The sequence below is a fragment of the Spermophilus citellus genome, assembly GCF_964194105.1.
Source record: "Spermophilus citellus genome assembly, chromosome: 2".
Classification (NCBI taxonomy): Eukaryota; Metazoa; Chordata; class Mammalia; order Rodentia; family Sciuridae; genus Spermophilus; species Spermophilus citellus.
In genome coordinates this window covers 253,773,286-253,798,688 of record NC_138183.1, presented here as the reverse complement: position 1 = coordinate 253,798,688, position 25,403 = coordinate 253,773,286, and the positions used below count along the sequence as shown (strand labels likewise).

At 60.0% G+C, this 25,403-nt stretch overlaps 1 protein-coding gene across 1 annotated transcript; it reads left to right on the top strand.

Annotated features, from left to right (window-relative positions):
• Positions 1-286: 286 nt before the first annotated feature.
• On the top strand, positions 287-12,218 carry LOC308641931 (uncharacterized protein; the record flags this gene model as incomplete). Its single annotated transcript, XM_081280500.1, has 7 exons — positions 287-373; positions 831-852; positions 3,527-4,186; positions 4,490-4,838; positions 5,885-7,523; positions 8,361-11,493; positions 11,543-12,218. 5 exons carry the CDS (start codon positions 287-289, stop codon positions 6,009-6,011), a joined length of 1,245 nt encoding a protein of 414 aa, XP_081136626.1. The 3' UTR covers positions 6,012-7,523; positions 8,361-11,493; positions 11,543-12,218.
• Positions 12,219-25,403: the final 13,185 nt, after the last annotated feature.

Genomic DNA, 25,403 nt, shown 5'->3' with positions numbered 1-25,403 from the left:
GCTGAGGGGGGGTCCTGCTGGACAGCCCTGGCCCTGTGGGGACCGCCCATCACTCAAGACCCGCTCCCTGGCACCTGGTCCCCCTCGCCCCTTGGCCAGCCATCGTCTGTCCCCCTCGCTGAGGCTGGGCGGCTTGGCTTCCTGGCCAGTCCCCTGATGGCCCACATCTGGCCCATTTCTGTTGCTCCGTCTTCTCCCGCATGGGCTCAGTGGCGAGTGAGGACCGGGGCAGGCGTGGTCCCTCCTGGGTCCCCGGGAGTGGGCCACTCAGCTCAGGGCTGCCCAAATGGGGGCTCAGGAGTCTCCCAGCAGCCGGGCCCCTCGGAGCCGTGTGCCCTTCACGAGCAGCAGCCGCTCCCCCCCGGTCACACAGGTGGTGCTGACTCGGGCTCCATGTCCTTGAGGCCACCAGGGCTCTGTCCCCAGCCCGCGAGCACAGTGGGAAACGCACCGGGGAGAAGCGCTGGATCCCGAGCCTCGGGTGGTCCCCAGCTGAGACCGGGATGGTCCCGAGTCCCCACGGGAGGATGGGTCAGCCGAGGTCAGTGCCCTGTCCCTTGGCGAGGCCAGAGAAGAGGACGTCCCCGTGTGGCCAAGGACTTGGTGTGGTGGGACGATGGGGCATGTGGCGGGGGCTGGCACAGTCGCTGGCAGCGAGGCAGCAGCTGCCCCACCCTGCGCCCGCGGGGCCCGCGCCTGCAGGCCGCTGTGTTCACGGGATTCTGGGGCTCCGTGGGGTTCCCCGTCATTTGATGTGGCAACTAGCGAGGGGACTTTTGTCCTTTGGAAAGTCACAATCACCCCCTCAACCGCCCTCTTATGCCCCGCAGAAGCCAAACAGCCCCCGGGCAGGTAACGGTGACTTCAACGGCAGAGGCTGGTGGCCTGGAGCCGCTGGCCACGTGTCCCTGCCCTGCCCTCTCACAGCCAAGATGTGACTCTCCCCTTGAGAAATTCCAGCTCATGGCGTCCGTGACAAAGGAGGCGGTGCCTCCCCACGTCCTTCCTGTGTGGACTCGAGGTTGGGGACTCGGGGCCCGGGCTCTGCTCCTGTCCCCCGGGGAGCCCCCGGACGGCGAGCCCTGCTCTGATTCAGACCGAGCTCCCTGGTGGAGGGGACGATGACCTCGCCACATCTGTTTGAGGACAGGGCACATCACAGCCCGTGTCCCCCAGGGAGCCTGGGCAGGCCAGGAGCAGGTCTCGGGCTTGCCCAGGTCACTCCTGGGGATTGGAGCAGCTGGCCTCGGCCATCCTCTCTGCCTCGCGGGCTCGGTGGCTGAGGACCTCGCAGAGCCCCGTCCTTTGTGAAATGGCTCCTGTGGCTGGGCACCGGGGCATGCAGACCGGCTCTTCTCCATGCCTGGCGCCTCGTAGCTCCCAGGAAACGCCCTGCCTGGCTCCCGGCCTGGGGTGGCACCTGCCTCCACCTGGGCGGCTGCACACACGCCCTGTCCCTGGACTCCCAAAGCCCCAGGCTCACCCAGGGCAGCAGAACAGGTGGGGAAGGAAGTGGCTGTGGGGCCCAGGCTGCCCCGGCCCCAGCCGGGCGCTGCCCAGATAGGCCCGTCCTCCTTGGGGAGTGGACTCTGCCTGACACTCACCTGAACCCCCGTGCACCCCGTGCTGTGATCCTGCTTGTGGGCAGGATGGAGAGGCCCTGCCAGGTGGAGCCCACGCCTGGCGGGAGGGTAAGGACACAGAGGACAGGTGGTCCAGGCTGGGGCCAGCGCTCCAAAGACAGTGAGGCTGAGGGGGGGGGTGGTAGTGCGGGAGGCTCCCAGGCAGCAGCTGTGCAGGGGCCCAGGTGACCTGCAGGAGGTATGCCCTCGGCTCGGGGACAGGGAGAGTGCCCGTGTGGTTGGACATGGTGCTGGGCACCAGCAGGCACGCAGGGGCCTGGCCGAGGAGGGCCCGGCCCCCCCACGAGGGAAGCCTGCCCTCAGCCCGAGGCACAGGGGCTAAGACTCTGCTCCAGCCCTGCCAGGCACCCCTCCAGAGCCCTCGGTGGCTCCCTAGGGCTTCCCGGGGGACTTGCACTGACCATCAAGGCCCTGCACAATATGGGCCAGCACCCTTTGTGGTGGAGACTGCGCAGGTGGAGGTCAGAGCCCTGCTGCAAATGGAGGGTGTTGCTCTTGCGTAGCTCACAGGACCGAGGCGTCCCCAAGAGTACCGCATGGTGGGAGGAAAGAGCTGGGGTCGAGCCACGGCTCACCCTTGAACACAGGAGCCACATTCTGACCAAAGGGAAAGGGCCGAGGGGCTGGGGCAGGGAGCGCAGGGCAGGTCCACCCCCAACCCCTGGTCCCCAGCCCCTGGTCCCAGCCCTGGACTCCGAAAACACGGCTGGAACCTGCCCTTTCTCCAGACGAGGACCCAAGGCCCAGAGCCCAGCTCCGGTCCTGGGAGCGTCCATGGCTCAGCAGGCGCAGGGAGGGCAGGTCAGTGTGGCAATGGGGCCTGGCCTCTGAGACCGTGCGTGCCCTGAGGTGGCAGGAGCCACAGGACTCTTGCCTCGCCTCCACCCTGCTGCCTGGCCCCCCCACCACGGCCCCCCACTGGGCACGTCGAGCAGCAATTTTGGGAAGCTGAGTTTTCCGTGCGAATCCCCTTAATAAACAAGGTAGGGGGCCCAGGCTGCTGGCCGGGGTCCTGGGATCCAGGCTGCACCCCCTGGGACAAGCCCATGACACACATGTCACCTGCTCAGCACGACACCACGTCCACCAGGCAGAACCACAGGGGGCTGGAGAGGAAGCCTCGGTGGGGTGGTGCCCGCAGCCCAGCAGGACACGGGACCCGAGCGGCAGGAGTGCTCTGGGGCGGGCAGCGACCTCCCGGCCACCGGCCCACAGCTGGGCTGCCGCAGCCGAGGATCCCGGGCACCGCCCAGCCCCCTCCCCTCTGCAGCTGGGCGGCGGGCAGCGAGAGCACAGCGGCCTCGTCAGCTGGCCCGGGGTCTTCTTCAGTGTCCTCCTCCTCCCCGGGGCTCCAGGACCTTCTCCACAGGCTGCCCAGGCTGACCCCCACAGCCAGACCCTTCCTGTCCCCGGATCACATGCCCCAGCCTGCTGCCCCAGGGACACAGTGTCCACCCCGCCCGGCCTGACCATGATGTGCCCCTGGGCACGGCCCCAGGTGTGGCCGGCCTCTTCCCCACCTCCGGGCCTGAGCGCGTCCCTGAGTGCCCACCCACAGCCGCTCTGGCTCTCGCGTGCCCTGGCGGACACCACCCTGGCCACCATCTCTCCCCGGATGTGAGCTGTGGAAGGGCCCCTGCACCCATGTCCCCAGAACCACCCCCCGGGGCCCCACCTTTCCCTGTTTCCACTTAGCCCAGGACCTGCTGGGGGGCAAGGTGGGGGGGACCTACCCCAAGTCACTCTGTGGGTCTCAAAGGACAGCACAGGAGGGCACCCAGGTCACCTGCTGACCCAAGGCCCCTCTGCCCAGCAGCCCAGGCTGAGAGCGTGGCTCCAGGAGCAGGACCCTTGTGGGGGCCACACCTGGCCCTGGTCTTGAGGGGAGCAGGGAGGAAGGCGGGAGGAGGGGCAGAGGGCTGCGCTGGCCTGGAGAAGTGGGAGGCACCTGTGGTTCTGCAGGCTGAGGAAGCCCTTGGTACCCACTTGTCCCCACCAGCCGAGCTGTGGGACCCCAGGCAGGGGACATGCCTGGGAGAAGCCCCCTGTCCGGGGCCCACCTGGCTCGCCCAGGCCACGGGGCCAGCCGCACAGTCTAGGGCCCTGTGACCTTCGGGGCCTCCTGGGGTCCCCACGAGGATGGAGCCCTTCAGAGCGAGGCCGCCCAGCCTCTGCACTGCACCCCGTGCCTCCTGCCGTGGCAGTGTCTCTGTGCCACCCGGTATCGGCTCCAGAGGGATCTGGGGAGGGCAGCAGGAAGCCCAGGAGGGCTCAGGGACGCGAGGTGCAGAGCTGCCCACCGGGCCCTCGACCCGGAGCTGGGGCACCCCTGTTTGGGAACGGGGGGCAGGGCTTTGAAGCCCCTCCCCAGGAGTATTCCCTAGTGGTCGAGGGACAGAGGCTGCGCCACGTCAGCCAGGGCCACTTCTCCTGTGGATGGGACCAGCCCCGGCCCCCAGCGGGCTTCCTGTGCAGCGGGCGGGAAGAGCCCCCGCGCCCTGTCTGGGTCACACACGGGGTCAAGCCGTACGAAGAACAGGGAGGTGAGTGCCTACAGTCGGGGCTGGGCACCTTCAGGTCTCCTGGACCTGCCTGAGTGTGGAGGTGGGGCGCCATCTCACAGGGGCTCACTGGGCAGTTTCGGAGGGGCCCATGGCTGGGCGCAGGCCCAGCTTCCCGCCCGCGCACAGGGCAGCTCGCTCCCAGCTCCCAACCTGTGAAGGGGAGACGGAGAATTCAGGCCACAACCACGCTGATGGCCATTAACACAAATGACACATGATGGTGGGGTGTGGGGGGTACAAGGGTCCAGCCTGTGTGGGCAACAGTGTGTGGCACTCCCGTAGGATCCTGCTCTCCCACTCCTGGGCCTCCATCCAAAGGAAATGAAGTCTGTGTTCCCAAGAGACACCCAGGTGACCAGATCACTACGGCTCTATTCACAACCACTAGCATGTGGGGTGGCCCTAGGACCATCCACAGAGGAGGGGACAAAGGACCTGAGGTGTCTCTCCACACTGGAGTACTAGTCAGCTCTGAAGAAGGACGAAATCCTGCTGTTTGCAGCAAAGTGGGTGGAGATGGAGGACGTTATGCTGAGTGGAAGACGCAGGGGGACAAGCACTGTGAGGGCTCTCAGAGGCAGAAGCTGAGACAGCGACCTGTGTGCAGAACAGCGTTACCAGGACTGGGCAGGTGAGGGGAGAGGGAAATACGAAGGCACCTCCTTAATATGTGCAGTTAATGTGTGTCCACAAGAAAGGAAAGGACAGTGCTGCTGGCCCCGTGGGTGGTCTCCAGGACCGCGAGAGCAGACGGTAGCTACTAGACGAGTGCAGCCCCCTGCCCTGGCCGCCACACCGGCTCCAGTGCTGGCCAAGGGAGCGGCTGCTGCCCGCGGCTCTCCCTGAGGTGGGGAGCCGAGGGAGGGAGGGGCCTTCTCGGGTGCTGGGCCAGGTGGTGCCCACAGACACAGCCCAGTCTGGGGACGTCTGAAGGCCACTTCTGAAGTTGCGAGAATACGGTGCGGGGAGCGCCGGGGCCGGGCAGTGGGAGCCCCGGGGAGCCAGAGTGGTCCCACGGCCCCTTCAGGGCTCAGCAAAGCCCTCAGCGCTCCGCCCAGCAGAAGGCCCCTGGGACGGGCTTTGATGCCGTCATGGACACGGGCTGAAGCACTGGCCTTTGAGTGCCGCTGCAGGACGGCCACTGGCCACCTCTCGTGAGTTTGATGGATGGGCCAGGGGACAGCTCGGGGGAGGAGAGGCCTGGGCCACCGTGACCCAAGAAAGGCGGAGTGTGTGACAGCCTCCACCCAGCGCCCTGACAGCCCCTCAAAGAAAGTGCCGTCACTGCAGAAGTGACCCACACCCGGCTTTGTTGGCCCTGAAGAAAGGGCCCGGCTCCTGCTGTCTGGGAACGTTGTCCCCAGGGCCACCAGCCACCCAGCCGGCACGCACTGGCCACTCTTCATCCTGGCAAGATTTCAAGAAGCCCCGGGACCAGCCAGGGCCACTGCCAGGCCTGGGTTCTGCATCTGGGCCAGGACGGAGAGCCACCTGGACCCGGGGGCCACCTGGACCCGGGGGCCAGCCCAACCTGGAGCCACCCTTGTGGCTGCACTCAGTTCCATGGGGGGAAGGGGTCCACTGTCTCGGCTGCCCTCCTGGCCAGCAGCGGGTTCCCCAGCACCCAGTCCCTGCTGCGTGGTCACCACATAACGAGTGACCCTGCCCACTTGGCAGAAATGCATCCGATACGTCAAAACTGAGTGACCAAGTGGAGGGGACCGTGGCTCCCCAGGAAGAGGTCCAGTCACCAGGTGAAGAACCAGGAAGAGAGGCAATGACCAGTCGGGCAAAGATCCTCTGATGGAGGCGGAAATGAATGGCTGCGGCCGAAGGAGAGGCAGGTGATGAAGGGTCTGGGCCTGAGCCATTGATTATTAATTAATCATTGATTATTAATTAATTATCATTGAATTGTTAAAAATAGTGACTTTGTAGCAAAACCCCCGTCAAATAGCACTTCAGCAAATGTAGGGTGATGTCACCACGTCAACACCACAGTGTAGCTCCACAGGCACCTGACGTGAGACCCAGGAGGGAGCGGGGACCCCAGGGCCTTCTTCAAGGTGCACGGCCTCAACCGTAGCTGAGAAAGCCCCAGGTAAACCCCAGCTGAGGAGCAGTCTCCGGAGCGCCGAGCCGTGCTCTTCAAAACACATAAGACAAGGAGAGGCTGAGGACGCACGACAAATGAACCCAACACAGCGTCCTTCACGGGCCAAACACAGTGACACACGCCTGTCATCCCGGGACTTGGAGGCTGAGGCCGGAGGATTGCAGGTTTGAGGCCAGCTTCAGCAACTTAGTGAGACTTTGTGTCACAGTAAAAATAAAAAGGGCTGGCATGTGCCTCGGTGGTAGTGCATCCCTGGGATCAATCCCGGGGAACAAAAAGATAAAAAAGACATCAGCGATGACACTTGAAATCCTCGTAATGCCTGCATTTCAATGAAAAGGGCCGCACAGGCCCTGATTTCTTAGTTATGCTCTGCATTCTAAGACGTTGACATCACAGGGAGACCTGCAGTACTGTGCTCTGTGACTTTTCCTCACATTGAAAATTGTTTCCAAAAGTAACTAAGAAGGACTCTACGCGGAGTTGAGGAATTGGGGTTTAACTGTGTCATGCTGATGAGCTGAAAATGACCTTTCTGCTGTCGACAACTAGGAGCGTCACCAGATCTTCAAACTGTCTTTTTAAGGAGTTGGAACAGAAAGTGCAGAACTGTTTTCCTTGAATGTAAAGCATCAGCCTGGTGCTCGCCCAGGCCCTGGGGAAAGGCTGCCGAGGAGCACATTCCCAGAGCAGCAGAGGGGTGTGACAGGCAGGAGCTGGCCAGCAAGGAATCGCTGGCCTGTAGGGGGACGCAATGAAGTCCACACTAAAACAGCACAGAGTTGACCATGTCAGGAACGTAACAGGAGGATCACCTGATGTGCAGAGGGGCAGGGAACGGGACCCACAATCAGAGAGAAAACACCATGAATAGAGCAGACCCAGCAATGACATCAGCAGACGGATAAGCAGCTGTTAGAAATCTGCTTAAAGATTTAAAAGGAAAAATGAACATAATGAGTGCAGAGGTAAGGAACTGTGGCAGATAAATAAAGACTAAAACATAAGTAAATGGAAATTCTAGATCTGAACTACACAACATCCAAAATGAAAAACGCAGTGGACGTTCACCCAGATTCGACACCGCGAAAGAGAAGATCATGAACGTGAAGTCAGCTCGGTAGAAATTATCCAAACAGCAACAGAGAGAGCCGGGTGCAGTGGTGCATGCCTGTCGGCCCAGCGGCTCTGGAGGCTGAGGTAGGAGACTCACAAGTTGGAGGCCAACCGCAGTAACTTACCAAGGCCCTTTCTCAAAATGAAAAATAAAAAGGGCTGGGGGTGTGGCTCTGTGGTTAAGCATCCCTGGGTTCAATGCCAAAAAACCAAAAATTTTAAAAATCCAGAGATGAAACAGCAATTAAGTAAAGATGATAACAGTTGCTACAGGGTTGATCTCATACGAAAAAAAAAAACAATGGCACGGAGGACAAAGTGAGGGGTCAGTGGGGGCACAAGGTGCAAGACACCCTCGAGGTGCATCAGGTGGCACCAGGTTAATCTGAGGTGCATGGTGAGGGCCAAGGGTGCCCACTGCAGCGGCTAGGGCAAATGAGCACAGAAATCAGATGGACACCAACGTAAACAAACAAATGTCAATCAGTCGCTGCAAAAGAGAGGAAAGGGGGAAGGGTAAAGGAACAGGTGATAAATGGAGGCATCTAGCAAGACGGCAACCCGGGCTCAGTTGCCTAAGTCCTGCAGTTAAGGATAGGGTCGCTGGACACAGGGCGAGGCTCAATCCTATGCTCTATATGAAAGATGCCCTTTAACTGGGAGGCAGATAAGACGTGAAACAGAGAGGGGACACAGGTGGGCGGGATTGCAGGGCCACCAGGGAGACCACGGCCATGTCAGACGGCTGGATCTCAGCACGAGGGACAGTAGGGAGATACGGGACATTTCTTAATGACAAAGAGACGAGCCCAGCAGGGAGCTGGGAAGTCCCTCAATTGGTGTCCACCAGACCTCGAAGGCCCCGGGAGGACGCACAGACCCAGTCAGAAGTTGAAGGTCCACCAGATTATTTTCCAACAGCAGGCGAATCTCAGTGAGCCAGAAGGTTTAGGAGATGCTACTGACCCACCTGGACACACCGTCCAGAAGAGTCGGTGTCTGGGGACACATCGGACACCCGCTAGGACAGCTCAGAACTCATTCTGGGTCACGATCCTCAATGTCGTAGAGTTTGTTCTCACCACGATGGATTCAATTTAAAAAAATAATAAAAATCTATGCAGAAATTTGCCAACTGCTCGTAAATGATGAAACGCTTCAACATGGTGGACATACACATTCACACACAGCCACTGCCCTGGTCAGCTCCGAGGGGGCAGCTCAGTGGCGTGAGCCGCATTCTCACTGTGGCCCGACAAGCCACCCACCCGTGTCCAGAACCTCACCACCCTCCCAAATGCGACAGGGTAGCTGCACGTCCCCCTCCCCTCAGCCCTGCCCGGGAACCTTGCTGGACGTGGTATCTTCGGGGTCCGTATCCAAGTCTCAGTCCTCACTAAGACTGACCCTGTCCCGTTGAGTGTGCATCTTGCTTATCCGTCCACCTGCTGACGGGCCTGTTGCCGCCCTCTCCACCCAGCTGCTGTGGCCACTGTGGCTGCCATGGAAACAGACGCATAAACATCGGCTTGAGCCCCAGCTTGGTCCCGTGGGGTGTACGCCTGGGTGGAAGGGCTGGACCGCATGTTCAGCCCATGGTCAGCTTTTCCAGGGACCGGAAAGTGTCTTCTGTAGTGGCTTCCGCACACCAGGGTGCAGCTCCGCCCTCCTCGCCCCCGCCCTCCTCTCGTAGGGACACAGCAGGCCTGGTGTCTGCCGGGGGCTCAGGTGGCCTCTCCCTGGTGGGAGAGGCCTGTCGTGTTCTGTTCTGGGGGCTCAAGCTGACCAAGAGGACATTCCGTGCTGTGGGCACAGAAGTGTCTGGTCTGTTAGTTTCTTGTTGCTGTTGGAACAATTCACTACAAACCTGAAGACTCAAAACCACGCCACCTATTGTCCTCCCATTCTGGACCCAGGAGTCCACAGCCCACGGGACAGGAGCCGAGGCGTGGGCAGGGCTGGTCCTTCCGCAGGCTCCGGGGACAGTCTGCTTCCCTGCCCTTCCAGCTTCCGGAGGCCCCACCTTCCTCCACGCCCATCCTCCCAAGTCCCCTGCCCCTGGTCCCTGCCGCTCTCTAACGAGGACACTGTGGTTCTGTTTAGGGGCAGCTGAATCATCCCAGTTGATCTCCCATCTCAGCATTTTAGCATCTGCAAGGTTCCTTTTACCATATAAGATCACGTTCATACCTGGCCGTCACTGGGGACCATGACACGGCTTGCCACACTCCCTGCCACCACATTGTCTGTCATCTTGTTTTCTTTATGAAGTGTGACGACTTCCAGAGTGAACATCCTTGCATTTGTTAATCAGGATGTTTCTGGCACCCGGAGGTCTCCCTCGGAGGCAGGGGCTGGTGTCTGTCTGTTCATGGGGATGACCCTTGTGCTGGGAACAGGACCACAGACGGAGCAGCAGTCTACAGCCACTTGGAGAATGAGGGGGCGAATTCCAATATTGGGAGAGGCAATGTGGCCAAAGGAAATATGGGGTTCAGCACAAATTCTCATTTCTCTGAGTCTTAGCTTCCTCACCTGCAGGTGGAAGATCCCACAGAGATGTGGCAAGAATTAAGCCACATAAACATGCAAAGCCCCGGCCCAGGGGCTGGCGTGGTAGGTGCTCGGCATGTGGTAGCTCTCCTGCCTCTGAGAGCTGAGGGGCATAGGGGAGGCTAGCCAAGCACCACGGGGCAGAGCCTTGGAAGTGCAAGACGGGGGGGGGGGCACCGTGGAGAGCAGCTGCATGATGCTGGGACCCCTTGGTGCCCTTAAAAGCTCCCCAGCTGTAGAGAGTGCAGCAGCAGCAGCAGGCTCCGGAGTTGAGGAGACAGTCCCCCAAGCTGTGTGAACTAGATTCCAGATTCCTCCTTTGCCGCTCTTTCCTGAGCCCCCTGCTCTGCCCAGTTCCTCAGATACGTGCCTTGGCTGCTTTCCCTGCCTCGATGGTTTTGATTGCTCACCTCCTCTTGGGTGGCCAAGGTCCCCTGGGTACTGCACCCAGCTTGGGCGTCCGCTCACCTGGGTCAGGAATTGATGGGTAAAGAACAGTCTGTGGTGTGTGTGTGCAGGGAGAGAAGCCGGCAGGGACTTCAGAAATATGCTCTCTTTTCCAAACTAGCTTTAGATGTGGGAGGTTTGCCTCCTCACCGGCTGAAGAGGCCCCGGACACCAACTGCTGGAGGGAGCCTCCCTGTGGCTCTGCATCTTAACCTCTGGCCTTGGTCCCTGTGGGGCTCCCAGGGCAACGGCTTTCCCAGGACTGAAGCTCAGGATCGGCTGAGGCCAGACTCTCTGGGCACCTGATGGGGGCTGCGGCAGCCACTCCTGGGCCTCCTGTCCTCCCTCCCGCGGCCTCCCTCACTGGACTCCCTGACCTGCCAGCAACGGCTGTCAAACACCTGGGCGTTTCCACTTTGTCCTTCAAAGACTCTCGGTATGAACACCTCCCACCCAGTTTCTAAATATTTACACACAGCTCCGTCTCCGCCCGGGGCCACGGGGTCTTGCTTCCCACTAAACCCACAGCTGTCCTTTTGTCTGATCAGAGGGACATGGTCACACCCTTCTGTCTTCCCAGGCCCTTGTCACACTGAAGCTGCCTGGTGTGGTGTGGGGCCTGGACGGGCTCCTTGAGACCTGGGGGCGCAGGCCTCTCCTCCCTGGTTCCCACCCCCTTCCAGACACTGCACCTGCCCTCGGACCTCCAGTGGCCTCTCCCATGCCCGGCCTGAGGTCCAGAGTCCTAGGGCCGTGTGAGGCCCCGAGGGATGGGGCCCACCCTCGACTCTGACCTCATCGCCCACCACCTGTCCCGGGTTGGCTTCCTCGGGCAGCTGAACCAGATGACCCCGACCTGGGTGGCCTGGAGCATCAGTCCAAGATCAAGGGCCAGCAGGGTGGCTCCAGGAAGGCTCTGCTCGTCCCTTCTGGCCTCGGTGGCTCCTGGCAGCAGCCCTGCCCTCTCTGCCTGTCTTCACATGGCCTCTCTCCCATGAGGAGACTTGAGATGGCACTCAGGGCACCAGGGGACCCAGGTCCTAACCTCCTCGCAGTTTGCGGTGAGGGACAGCCACTCTCGCCACGGAGCGCCATGCTCACAGGTTCCAGGACCTGAGAGCCACCGTCTGGGCCACCGCAGACCCTAGTGCTCACAGAAGCCCAGCTCCCCAAGCCCTGGCCGCCCCTCCAGCACACAGCACCTGTCCAAAGTGTGACTCCTCTCCAGGGGCCCCCGCTGACCACCCTCTGTGGCTTCACCTGGCTTTGTCACCACTTGATGGTACAAAGCTGCTCTGTGGTCCACTTGCCATCCTCCTGGACCAGCACAAGTGCTCCACAAGGGAGGGTCCTGCTGCTACAGGGGCAGGCCAGCGCGGGCGTGATGGTCTGCGATCACCAGGCCGTCTCTCTCCGTCCACTGCACCCCAGCCTGTGGCTGCAGGAACCAAGAAGGCTGCCCCAGCCCTGGCCATCCTGCAGGCATCTCGGGCAGCGGGGGGAGGTGGAGAAGTATTGTATATATTTTTTAAAGCTGGAACCTAGGCCTCATGAGAGCTGGGCAAGTCCTCTGCCCCTGTCACGAATTGTTCTTGAGGGGAGGGGCATGTGGGCAGGAAAGACCGTGGAATGAGACGGACATCTTGACCCTGGGTACGTCTGATGGCGATGGTGTGACCCTACTTTGGGCACAGTCAGAGAAGGCAAAAATTGTGCTCCATCTGTGTACAACGAATCGAAGAGCTTTCTGCTGTCGTGTAAACTGAGCAGAACACATAAATGAATTTTAACAAAGTGACCTTAAAAAACCTCATTCAGTAAGGTCTGCTCGCATCTCACTGGCCAGGCCTTGCCCCCCGGCCTAGACGAGGACCACAGACTAGAAGGGCCCTGAGGGGAAACAGCAGAGGCTGGTGGCAGACCTAAGCCCAGGCCACCTAGTGTGGGTGTCCCTGAACCCCAGAGCCACCTGAGGTCCGTGCTCCCCATGGCGGTGGGACCAGGAGACGCAGGGCGGGGCGCTGGGAAGGGAGGCAGGGCTGGGGCAGGGCCGCTGGCCTCCGGTGCTTCCTGGCTGTGGGCGCCCATCGAGGGGGAGTTGGGGAGGTCCACAGCAGCAGTGCCCTCCTCCCCGGCCACCCCACGCCACCCCCATCCCCACCGCCACCCCCGCCACTCCCAGGCATCACCATTGATGTCATCTTCATGGTCATCTGTCACCACTGCCACCAGCCTTCTTCACTCTCTGGGTACGTGCACCATGTCCCTGTGGCCACCACCACCCTCACCATCACCCAGCTTACCCCGGCCTCCCACAGACCAGGCCCGGTGCTGACCTGTCCCCCACACAGACCCTCTGGTCCTCACTGACACGATGTCCCCTTCCAACACCACGCCGTCTCTCAGACAAGGAAACTGGGGCTCTGGAGGGTCAGTGGCCTCAGGTCAGTGCCCGCCCAGACCCCGGGAGGGTCCACCTCAGCGCCACCCGCTCTGTGACCCTCTCCAGCAGAGCCCCGCTTCCCCGAGTGCTGACCACAGCTTGCTGACCGCGTGCTTCCCAGGAGACCGCCCCTGCCTTGCCCCTCCTTTGTCCCCCCCCTTGGGACCGGAGGCCCTGCTTTTCCTGCCTCTTCAAAGGCCTCGCGGGCAGGGCCTGCCTATTGATGAGGGAATTACCAAAGGGCTGCATCAAAGCCGGCCAGGGTGGCCTGCAAAAGGCCGTCCACAGAACAAAACAGACCTGCGGGAGGGCGGGCGGGGGCCGAGGGAGGCCCGAGCCCCACACCCTGCGCAATCAGCAGTTCAGACGGGACTGGGCTCCAGGCTGCCCCTGCCTGCGGCCATCTGGAGGGGCAGGCCGTGCCGTCCTGGCAGGAGCAGGTGGATGGGGCTCCAGCCCAGCTGTGCCTCCAGGAGCTCAGGAATGGACACCCGTGGTCATGGCCCAGCTGCCAGGGCCCTCGGGGATGGGGGCCGGGTCCTAGGACAAGGCCCTGAAGCTCTCTGTAGCTGCCACCTGTCCTCCTGGGCCTCACACTGTCCCTTTCTGTGGATCTGGGAGCAGAGGCCTGGAGCCTGGGTTCCTGCCCCTGTGCCTCAGGTGGCTCCTGCGGAGCTGTGGTCGGAAGCCAGGTGGGGCCTATCCCTGTCCCTGTCCCTGGGAGTCTCAGGCCGGTGTCCCCAGGCCGGCTTTATTGGCCTGCCTTGGCTCTTCAGGGCTACTAAACGAGCCACCACTGGACGGTGTTGACGGGCACCTTTCCCTGGGAGTCTTCCTGTGGGGCCAAGTTGAAGCCCCTGGTCAGGAGTCCATCCCTGGGCAGGCACTGCCCTGGCCTTGGGAGGCCCTGAGGGTGTCCACAGGAAATCACTGGAGGATTTCCTGGGAGCCCGGCTCCTTCACCTGCCAACTTCCTGCTCCCAGCACAAGTGCCGGGGTCAGGCGGCCTGTGGCCCAGATGCCAGGATCCTGGCTCCCCGCTGACCGCTGCAGCGTCCATCCTCGTGGAGACCTGGCAGGGACTGGAGGCAGGACTGGAGTCGACTGGCTGCTGGTGGGAGGCGCCTGGAGGCCGCTCTCCTCCCTCGTCCTGCACCAGCTAACGTCACGTGGCCCAGCCACTTACCTGGACTGCCGCGGGCAGGGCCAGGCCATGGCCATCCCGCTCTGCAGATGGACAACCCTGAGGTGGGGGTTGTGCCGCGGCTGCTGCAACTCGTGGCCTCTGTGATGGCGGCAGCTGCTGCTGGTGAGCTGGCAGCAGGAGGCCATGGTCACCCCATTCACCGGGCACCAGCGAAGGTCTGTGGCATGGCCACCCCCGTGCCAGCCCTGGACGGCCAGCCCCTCCTCCAGCGCAGGGCCTCGGGCAGCCCAGGGCTGAGGGGCGAGTGGGCGGGGCGTCCCTGGCAGCCTGGCACAGGGTGCCCTCAAGGTGCGCCAGCTGCCGCTGCCCCCGCCCAGCCCTCTCCCCTGCTTTTGTTCAGCCTTTTGATTGGGGAACAAGGCCCCTTTATGTGGCCGGCCTCGCGGCCTCCCTTCCCGCCGAGGCCGGGGATTTCCTTTTCATCAGGCTCCGGGCCCTGGCTCCGAGCACAACTGCAGGGGCATTTGGTGGTGTCACAGAACCTGGTGACTCAGCTTTCAGAGGGGCATTGTGGCCCCGAGGCTTTGATAGTTTTAAGTGGGAGTCGCAACAAAGGGGTGGCTGGGCGGGGCCAGGTAATGGGCCTCCCGATTGCCGAGAGCGGCCTGCTCCCAGAGGGCTATTCCGTTTCGGCAGGAGAACTGGCCTCTGACCCCGACTCTGAGGACGACATTGTGCGGGGCTGCCGCCTCCCACCTGCCTCAGATCCCGACGCCCAGGGCCGCTCTGGCCACAGTCTCCAGGCTCAGCTCCCTGCCGAGCCGCCAGCTAGTGAGACCCCAGCTTTTCTGGGCCCGACTGGGGACGAGAGCCTACAGTGGGGCCAGCCTGAACCTCAAAATGTCACAACCAAGGGAGGCCACAGAAGGCCACCTGTCCCCTTGACCATCACACCTGCTGCAGTGTGCAGGGCCCACCGGGAACGAGTGCAGGTGGACACTGTGGCCGTGGGGCCTCCACCAACGCGAGGGGCTCTGCTGGTTTCCTCGGGGGTGGAGCGGGGCAGTGGGGAAGAGCCACGGAGGCCACACAGTGATCAGAAAGGCACCACCCCGTGCAGCGGACTCTCTCATGCCAGCTGCCCGGCACTGGGGCCTCCCCGTCTGCGGCTGCGCAGGGCTGGCCATGGGGCAAGGAGACGTGGGCCCTACTCAGCCTCGCTGGGCCTCCGTGCCTCCTCTGCTGAGTGGGCAAGGTGACATTAGGGTGAGAGCCCAGGAGAGGGCTGGTGCCGACTGGGCCCGCTTGCTGTCTCCAGCCACACCCGCTTTTCATGACAGTGACCTAGTGTGTGCCCAAGGGCTTGGCAGGCAGGAGTCCCAGTGTCCTGAGGCTCCTGGGGTCACGGCTGGTGTCAGCCCCGGCTCCCTTTCGAGGTGTCCCAGTGGCCTTGGGCAAGTCACCTTGCATCTCTCAGTGTCCTTCTCTGGGAAGGGAGAGCTGGCACCTGGCCCCTGTGCACCACCCTGAGGGCCACCAGCACAGGATGCCATCACTTGGGGATCTCAGCACCAGGCCACTTTGGGAGGGGGGTAGGGACCCGGGTTCAAAGGCATCCTGGGAAAACTGCCTCCAAGGCCAAAGGCCCCTTCTCCAGGCTCACACCCTCTCAGCACGGACACCATGTTCTACGGACGGTTGTGGTTTAGGGCAGGCAGCGGGTCGCGGGAAGAGACCAGGGAGACCTCGGGCTCTGGGCCCTCAGCCGACACGCTCAGCCATGCACAGCCTGCTGTGTGTGTGTGCGTGTGTGTGCGCATGTGTGTGTGCGTGCACACGCAGTGTAGGGGTCGGACCCGGGTCCCAGCATGCTGGGACACCTGCTGCCTTGGCCGGGCGCTGAGCCGCTCACGGTCCTTCACCACGTCCCTGGGGGGAGAAGGGTCCCAGGCCCCCTTACCAGCGAGGCCCCTGAGGCTCGGCCACCTTCATGTCCTCCTGAACCACAAGAGCCAGGGCTCGAACCTGCGCCTGCACCGGGCGAGGGATACCCAGCCTGGGCAGCCGTTCCAGGGACCAAGATGCCCCACCGCCAGGCTGAGGGGGAGCCCCAGGACTTGAACACTGAGACCCCCCAGGGGAGGCTGGGGTGGGGCTCCTCAGGACGCCCTGGAGGCCAAGCCGGAGGACACGGACACTGCCCAACACCGTGGACGTCGGGGCTCTCCAGCAGCCACATGGCTCCTGCGAGGAGGTGCGGGTCCTAGGGCCCCCTGCACTGCTCCCCGGACGGCGGTCTTGGTGAGGGCTTTTAAAAGTGGCCACACAGCAACTCAGGAGGCTGAGGCAGGGCGATTCCAGGTTTAGAGCCAGCTGGGGCGGCTTAGAGACCCTTTTGTAGAACAGACAGAAAAAGGACTGAGGAGCCGGCTGGGGCTGGGCGGGGCGGTAGGCACTGGCCTAGCATGTGTCCAGGCCCTGGGTTCGACCCTCAGCACGGTGCACAATAAGTGAAATGAAGGTCCATTGACAGCTGACACACATGACGTGTGTCCATATGTGTCTATGAAAAGCACGGGGAAGGCGCTCAGTGGCAGAGCCCCTGGGCTCAATCCCCAGTGCCAGGTGCAGGGACACTCCTCCCTTTGGGAGGCTCTGTGGGGGACAGGGGTTCAGTGCTGTTCTGCAGGGTGAGATGGCTGAGTTGCAGGGGTCCCTGGGTCCTGCCCTGCCCAGGACGGCCTCGGTCCATGTAGGGTCCCAATGCCCACTTCCACTGCCCAGGTCTGGGTGCTAAGCCATCCGCACCTCACTGATCACGTGGAAGCTGGTAGCACGGGGACAGCAGTGCTCCCCCCTGGTCACACCAGCCACCTCCAGAATCCCACGGAGATGCCTCCCGATCCCTAGCCAGTGCTCAGAGCCACCAAGCCCCTGCCCCAGTGGCCTAACCAATGGCTGCCCTCACGGGGGGCAGCCTAATGCCTCTGTGGGCACCAGGTTGCAGCAACCTTGGGAGATGTGAAGGTCACCAGCTCCGCCATGCCTGGGATGTGAGCCACCCAGGACCATTCCAGGCTCCCTGTCTCCAGCAGCCGAACACAGATACGGACAGACACGGGCGGCTTGATGATATGTGTGACGTGACTCTGCATCCAAACATGACTGCTTCAACCCCTTAGCAATGCAGCAGTCGGGTCAGAAGCTAATTGACGTCACAGTTGTTCTGCCTTCAGGACCCTGTGTGCATTCCACACCGACACACGTCCCAATCTAGAAGCTCAGTCTTCAAATGTCCCTAGTCTGTCTTTAGAGTTCATAAAATACACCCTCGAAAAATACAGCCACATTCCCAAGTTGTTCCAAACAAAAAGTAAGAGTTCATGACCAAATCCAGCTCCATTTTAAACCTGAATGTGAAGCAAACTGGGAGATCCAACTCCTCTGTAGAACCAGCCAAGCCCTGGGTGGTGGAACCTCTCAGGACCATAAGGGACCGTCAAGGACCGTAAGAACCTAGATGCCTCCTGCTCACCCAGTCGGGTAAACTGAGGCCTGGAGGGAAGCAGGTGCCCGAGGTTGTGTGACAGGCTCTGTCTGCGCGGGGACCAGACGGGCCTCTTGGCTCAGCCCAGGCTGCTCAGTGGAAGTTCCCCCAAATTTTCTGGGTTGGAAACCTAACCCCAAAGTCTATGACGTTTGACGGGCAGCACCCCTGGGAGGTGGCTGGGTTAATGACTGATGGGTGACCCTGAAGCAGCTTGCCATCACAGCAGGCCCCTGCTCGGTCCTGCCTGGCAGGGGACGCCCCACACCTCAGGATGCAGAGCAGACGTCGGCCGCCAGCCCTGGCCTCCACAGTGAGATCAGGAAGCCCCAAGGTGAGAGCGCCCCTCTGCAGCCACGGGAAACCGGACCCTCACCTTCATGAGCTCGCCATGGAGCCCGCTCAGTGCCCAGCACCAGCATCTATCACCTGGAGGGCTCTCCCAGGTAGGGAGGCCATGCCGCCTTGTGGGCAGCGCCCAGGGCTCACTGAAGCCCTCGTTGTCCCACGTGGGGAAGGGGAATCTCAGCCCCTCACCCAGCCAAGGGGCCCAGGCTGGAGACAGAGCCTCGGTCTCTTCACTGTGCAATGGGACAGGATACTGGGACTGTTGTGTGGCAGGACTCACAGCTGGGGTGCTCGTGAAGGGGGTGGCCGAGGGCTCCACAGGAGAGCGTGCGGGCTGACCCTCACAGGGACAGGGTAGGGCCTTTGCCAAGGTGACCAATAAGTGAGGTCAGCCTGGAGTAGAGGCCCCAGCTGAGTGAGAAGAGAGCACAGAGCCAGGGCGCACGGGGCAGGAGGCCAGGCGAGATGGGGGCAGAGCTTGGAGGGATTCGGTCAGGAGCTGGCCCCACCTTGGAAGAGGAGCTGGCCCGTCCACAGCGGGTCTGCAGCCTCTGTACCCAGAGCTCTGAGGCTGAGGTCCGCTGTCCAAAGCCGCCAGGTGATGTGCTTTGCTGTCCCGGCCCCAGGAAGCTCGGACACAGCATTGGCCTCCCGCACCCCCCACTGCCGCAAGCTGCACCCCACTCCGAGCCCTGGGGCTGGGGGCCTGGCGGTTTCTCCAGCCAAAGCAGGAAAGCCCAATGCGGCCCGACGCTCAGCTGCCTGCCCTGGCCAGGGGAGGGGACCCGGTTCTGGCCGCTGCTCCCTGCCATCTCCTCCAGAGCAGGCCCACGACACAGCCAGCCGCTGGGTCCCAATGAGTCCTCATTTAGGCACTTAAGTGACGCTCTCCAGCCACTCTGGAGCCTTCTCTCCTGCCCAGCTTTGAAGAGGACTGATTCTTAAAGACCACAGGGTCCTTTCAAAAAGCAGACAAATGGGGGGGGGGGTGACTGCTAGCACAGGAAGCCCGAAGAGGCTGGGGCTTGGGGGAGGCCCAGGGAGGTCAGGAGCTGGGAGTGGCCTGGGTTCAAACCCACGCTGGGTGCCCCGCGCTCCCCCGAGGCCTGGGAAGTGCCCGTCTAGAATTACATAGGCCCACGGTGAGCGCAGGGCCCTGAGCGGCCGCCTGCCCCGTCTCGGGGGTCACGGGTTTCTTTGCACAGGGTCCGGTTACCCACCGGACGTTCCGGCTTGCCCAGAGAAACGCCATTTTTCTCTCAGGTGATGCGTGCAGAGCTTCAAAGCCCCGCACACAGGCTCCTGTCCTCCGTCCGGGATAATGGGCCTTCTCATCTCCTGCAGGCACCTGACTGAGCCTGGAGAATCCAGAAGGAATTCTGAAGTGACACTTTAAAGGGACCCACTCATGGGGAAATGAGTTATTTTTGTTGTGAAGACAATGGGCAGTGGACAGGAGAGGAAACAGAGGGGAAGGTCACCCCCACCCCGCGCCCCCTGCCAATCACTCCTGGGTCCTGGTCTGCGCCTGCCCTGGCCACAGGTAGTACCCGGCATCGTGTTTTCATAGGAAACAGGGCTACGTCTTGCCTCCTGTTTGTGATGAAATACACACAAAGCTGAACCCTGCCGTCCCTCACTCCGTATTTTACGAGTTCGCCAGGAGTCGGATCGTCTTCAGAATTTCCTGACGCTGTATAACAAGTTGACCTGAGGGGCCCTGGGGCCTGGTGTTCAGGCACCAAACCAGACGCCTGTCCCTTCCTGTGGGTCCTAGCTCCTCCCTCCGTGCTGAGCGGCTGCAGGCAGGTGGCGAGGCCTCTCTGTGCTTCGGTCTTCTCACCCCTGAAATGGGCTAGAAGCGTCCTTAACTGCTGGGGTTGTCATGAGGATTAGAAAACTCCAAGGGCATGACTCGCATAGCAGGCGCTCACATCATGCAACGGATTTTCACCTTTCATCAGACTTTGGGCTCCTGTGGTCGGCGGAGCGCATGGCCCAGCCACTGGCTCTCCCCTTGGTGAGAGGGGACAGCCCTGGGCGGGGGCCCTGGATGCCGAGCCTGGCTCTCCCCTGGCCCGCTGTGTGCTCTCAGCAGCCTGCAGACTCCCGAGCCCTGGGGGCCCAGCCGTGGATGGAGGCAGAGTCTGCCCACGGCCCTGCCCACAGCCATGCCCACGGCCATGCCCAGGGCTGCAGGAGCTCCCAGGGAGCAGGACAGTGGGCCTGACGTGAAGCACGGAGAGGACAGTGGGAGAGGAAGTAGCCCACGGTGTGTGTGGTGTCCAGCGAGGGACCACCCTGCCGGTCGGGCGGGGACCCTGCATGCAGCCTGACAGGCAAGGACATCTGCCCGCCTGCCCCTGGGGGCCTGAACAGACTTGCTCCCCCTTGCTGTCCCCTGGTCCCCACTCCCCACACCTGAGAGCACCTGCCAGGGCCATGCTGAGAGAGCACATCCCCAGCTGGGCAGGGGCTTGAGCCTCCCAGGAGGCCACAGTGGGAGGGCGGGGAGCAGGGGGCAGGGGAGGGGGCGAGCGCTGGCCTCTCCACCTCAGAGTGTGGCACAACCCTGAGTCTCTCACAGAACTCTGTCCTTGTTCCAGCTGGGAAACGGGCAAAGGTGCATCCCTGCTGCCCTCACATCTGGGGCCACAGAGAAAGGGCTGCCCTCCCCCTGGGGAAGCCCCCAGGTCCCGGGTGGGGGGCACAGAGCCCGGCTCTCCCCAGAAGACAGACTGGGACCAGACTCGGCCCTGCCGGGCCCCAGTGGGGCCTGGGGGCTGAAGCCGCTGAGCTCTGCTGAGGACAGAGACCAGCCCGACTCTGCACGCAGGCAGGGGCTCCGGCCAGGCTCACCAGCCTCACTCTGGACCCCAGGTAGCCAAAGGCTAGGAGAGAGAGCCTCCTTATGGGCCCCTGACTGGTCTCCAGAGCCCAGCTCTACAGCAGCGGCCGCAACACCTGTTGTCACCACACCAGTCACGGCCACCATGCAGTCTGCAGTGTGTGGGGGTGATGGGGTGCTAAGGTGGGGGCTGGGGGATACCCTTTCTCTGATTCAAAAAGAGGTGGGGCCAGCCACAGAAGACCTCAGAAGCCCGCCAGACGTCCACTGGGTTAAACGTCCAGAAGCCAGTCTACACGGGCAGAAAGGCGATGACAGGTGGATTCAAGTAGCTGGGGAGATCGGGGAGAGAAGGGGAGACTGCTGAGGGATTTAGGGGTGCTTGGGGGTGATTAAAAGGTCCTGAAGTGGACAGAGACGAGGGCCATGCGGTCACGACTCTCCAATCCCTGCTGAGGTGGAGGGCTGGGCGGGGACTCGGGGTGTGTGGTCGTGCCCCGCAAAGCTGCCACAAAGCCAAACAGGTTGTGCAGCCCAGGGACAGGAGGGCAGTGTCCAGTGGGCAGCTCGGCCAGGCCTTCGACCTCAGGCGGTCATGGAGCACGTCATGGAGCAGCTGGGACCCGGGTGTCTGCTGTGCAGCCAGCTTCCAGGTTTGGCCTTGTCTAGGGAGAGGAAGACCCACTGAGGGTCCACCAAACAGACTGCAGCCAACAGCGAGAGCCTCGCTGTTGGGTAAATGAGGCCCTCGGTGGCAGAGGAACACAGAAGCCACCAGGCAATGGGGCTGAGTCCAGGCCCAGCTGGCTGGCGGCATCTCTCCCCTGTTACTGGGCGCTCTGTGGGTGGGCCGCCTGCTTCCCAGACCCTCCGTGAGCCCTCAGGCATAGGGGGACAGGTGGGAAGGCCCCGGGCTCTGGGCAGAGCTCTCTCCTAGGCCAGGTCCCTCTGGGCCGACGGCCTGCAGCCCCTGTGTCCTGGACAGGCCTTGGTGTGGCCCTGCAGGCCAGGCAGGGAAAGGGTTAAGGGCTGCCAATTTGCAGACAGCAGGAAGGGCAGCTCCTTCCCTCCCAGGCGAGATCAAAGGGAGGCAGATTGGCAGGTGCCCCCGGAAAGCCTACGGCCCGTGAGCTTCAGACCTGCACCCCAAGGGAACCCCGCAAAGAAGTACACGTGGGGGTCAGAGGTCGGGTGTTTGATTTGGATTATGGTGTCGGCTTTTCAGCCGGAGCAAGAAAGCCAAAGAGCAGGATGAGAACCTTCCGGATGGTGTGCAGGGGGTTGGAGGGAGGACTCCTTTGTGAGCTGCCGGAAGGGCTGGCTGCCGAGGCTCAGGGACAGCCTTCACATCTGGGTGCATGTCAAGAGACACACAGCGCGGCCAACAGCCATGCTGAGCCTGGCCCAGGGCGGCCGCAGCCTAAGGACTGCGGGTGAGTCAGCCCATTGTCAGTAATCTGTGGCTGAAAGGATTAGACGTTCTCGAGGGAACAATGTCGGGCCAATTAGCTGCACTGGGACAACAGGTAGCCGCGCCACCAGACGCTCCCTCCTGGGTCAAGTGGGGCTTTGCCTAAGCCCGTCCTCGTCCCCCGTGGATCCAAACTGACCTTCCAGGGCCCGTTTTATCGTGCTGCAGGAGAGGGGACTGGAGGTGGGGTCTCAGGAGCCCTCCCTGGCCCAGGCCCCAGCTTGTCACTCAGAAGGCTGGGGGGGGGGGGTTGCTCTCGCTTGTCCTAAGACGCCAGGCCACTGTGATCTCTGTGGTCACTCAGGGCCTTCTGCTGCAGCTCTGTGTTCTGGAAGAGCCCGGGCCTCCCGACTTAAGCAGTTCCACAGTCCATGCCCCACGGGGCTCCCCCTGCACTCAACACGTCCGGCCCCAGGTAGAGCTGGCGCCAGAGAGGGCACCACAGAGCCCGACAGAGCTCCTGCGCCTGGCTGCTCTGCTCCTTCCCGGCTCCACAGAGCCCAGTCCTGGTGCCCTGTGGGCACCTCTGCCCCAGCCCGGCGCTCTCCTTAACGCCTTGCTCCATCCTCCACGTGACGCCCACACGCAGGGTGCGCCAAGCTGCAGTGAGAGGAGCACCCAAGGGTAGAGGTGAGACGTTCTCTGCCTGCTTACCTGCTCGCCCCAGAGCTGCCACCTCCTGGTCTCTGCCTCCAGACAGTGGGCCCTGCTCTCTGGACACTGTCCCAGCACTTTCCTGGGGCTAACCCATTTCCACCTCAGGAGGACACCTCGGCCTGTCCCTGTTTGACAGAGGAGCAAGTTGAGGCCAGGAGGGTTGACGTGCCCGCTCCACATGGGCCGTAGGTGGCAGAGGGGGATCGGAACCCGCAGGTCACATGGGCTTGCACCCTGCTCTCCGCACGGCTGTGTGTGTCTCCCACAGGCCCCTCAGCTCTTTGCGGTCCCTGGGGCTGCCCCACTGGTGGCCACGGGTCTCTGGTGTGGGGCTGCGAGGACTTCCTGGGGCACGTGTCTTTGTTTTAATATTTGTTTTAGTTGCTGGGTGCTGAGGGCCATTGCCAAGTAGGAATGACGCATCAAAATTTCCTTGCCAGCGTACCCCACGTTAAATGGACTTGCCTTGGAAATTCGCTGTTGACATTGCATGTAAGGTGACCTTGCTCAAGGACCAAGGCGGATCCGGGTTTAGAGCTGATCAGGTTTGAGGAAGTATCCGGGTCCTTGGGTTTAGGGCGTTCTGGGTTTAAGACAATAGGGGTTTTAGGGAAGTTGGAGGTTGAAGATCATTGCTGCTGGGATTAGGGTGTTCCTGCTGCTTGTTCCCGTTGAGTTCTCGTGAGATTCAAATGGGAGACTGGAAAAAAGCCTCGTGGAGTAGGTGAATTGGGGGAGGAGAACTGGGATTTTGGGAGAACGTGTTTGTAGAGGCCGGTGTGAGTTCGGGAATAAAGCATTGCTGTTTGAATCTACAAAGCTGTGAGTGGCTCGTGATCTTGTGCCCAGCCAAGACATTGGCATTTGGTGGTCCGTACGCGGGATGTCTGAAGCTTGGGGGTAAGTGAATTTGCTCGCTCCTGAAGGAGAGCAAAAAAAAAAAAAAAAAAAATGGGTGACCATTTCAAAAAACAATGTGTTCTTGTTTTGATTTATTTTGTTTTTATTTCAAGTTGCCTGTTCATAGAACTTTCTCAGGCAAACTGGGGAAAATGGTTGACTCAAGGTTTGAAGTTGTTCGCCTCCGAGGAAGAGAAATTGTTAGAGGAAGGAGGCACCCCAGTGAGACCAAGAACAGCTAGGACATATGTTGATACAATACAAAAATGTAGCCCATGGCTTTTTAAAGACGAGTTATTAAGTCTATCAATGGGACCATCATGGTATCCTGTAGAAGGATTTTTCTTCAACAAGAAAGAGATGCCTAGTTCTGTTTACTATACTTGTCTAAGATCTTGGTTTTTACAGACATCTGATTAATTTACAAAGCTAAAGTGTTAAAATATCAACCACTAAATATAAAATCAAGTACTCTTTACTTATTAAGTTCCATAAGGTAATATATTTAAACATTATGTGTGTTTTCATAAATTGGTAAATAGAAAAAAGTTTAATATTGCTTTGGTCTATGTCTTTGCTGAAACAAGGTTACTAAGAGTTAAGATTCTATCAGGTGTAATTTATATACAAAGAGTATAAGAAGTTTCAGTTGGGTTTCAATTACAGTATTATAGTACCTTAAAAAACATGAAAGTATTTCATCTTATTAAAGTGGAGTAATTTGTCTAAATCAGAAATTTTAGAAGAGTTGTTTCAGAATGTGAATTTATAAAAAGGGTTAATGGTTAAAAAAGAGATAAAAAGATTCAAGATGTGGAAATATATTTTAATATAAAAGGTTAAAGGAAAAAGAAATGTTTCTAGATGAGATAATCTCTGTGTGGTAAAGTAAAAAGTTGTAAAATGCCATTTATTTTGAGGAAACTAGACTTAATTTAAAAGCTTGAAAGGAAGAAAGAAGAGAAAGATATTTGTACATGGCAGATTGAGACAAAGCTTCTTAATGAAGAAAAAAAAAAAGCCTTTGGTTGAAGGGCAGCCATGTAAACTAACATTTAAGCGATTTAAACAGAATCTAAGCCTCGTTTAAAAGAGTGAAGCTGTAGGTGGTGAAAGGGTACATTTAAAAGTACAGTATAGATGATAATTGGAAGGCTTTAAAAGGTTAAATTGAAGGTGGTCGAGATACCTTCATGGTGGAAAAAAGATTGCTTTACTCATCAAACTATTAAAATGCACTTATTAAACCAAAAAGAGGGAGATGAGATAATCTTTGTGTGGTAAAGTAAAAAGTTGTAAAATGTCTAAATAAGTTGCAAAAGGCTTTAAAAGGTTAAATTGAAGGTGGTTAAGATGCCTTCATGATGGAGGGGAAAAAAACATGAAAATGGGAAGATAATAAGATAAAAGATATTTAGATAAGAAGATTAAAAATTTGAAGTGAAAAACTTTAAAAACAGTACAGAAAGGTAAAAAAAAAGAGAAGATGTAGAAAGATAAAAAAGATATAGGAAGATAAAAAAGATGTAGAAAGACAAGAATTTTAAACCCACAAAATAGGAAACAAAAGAAAACTAGGAGAGAAAAAAGCAACTAAGGGTAA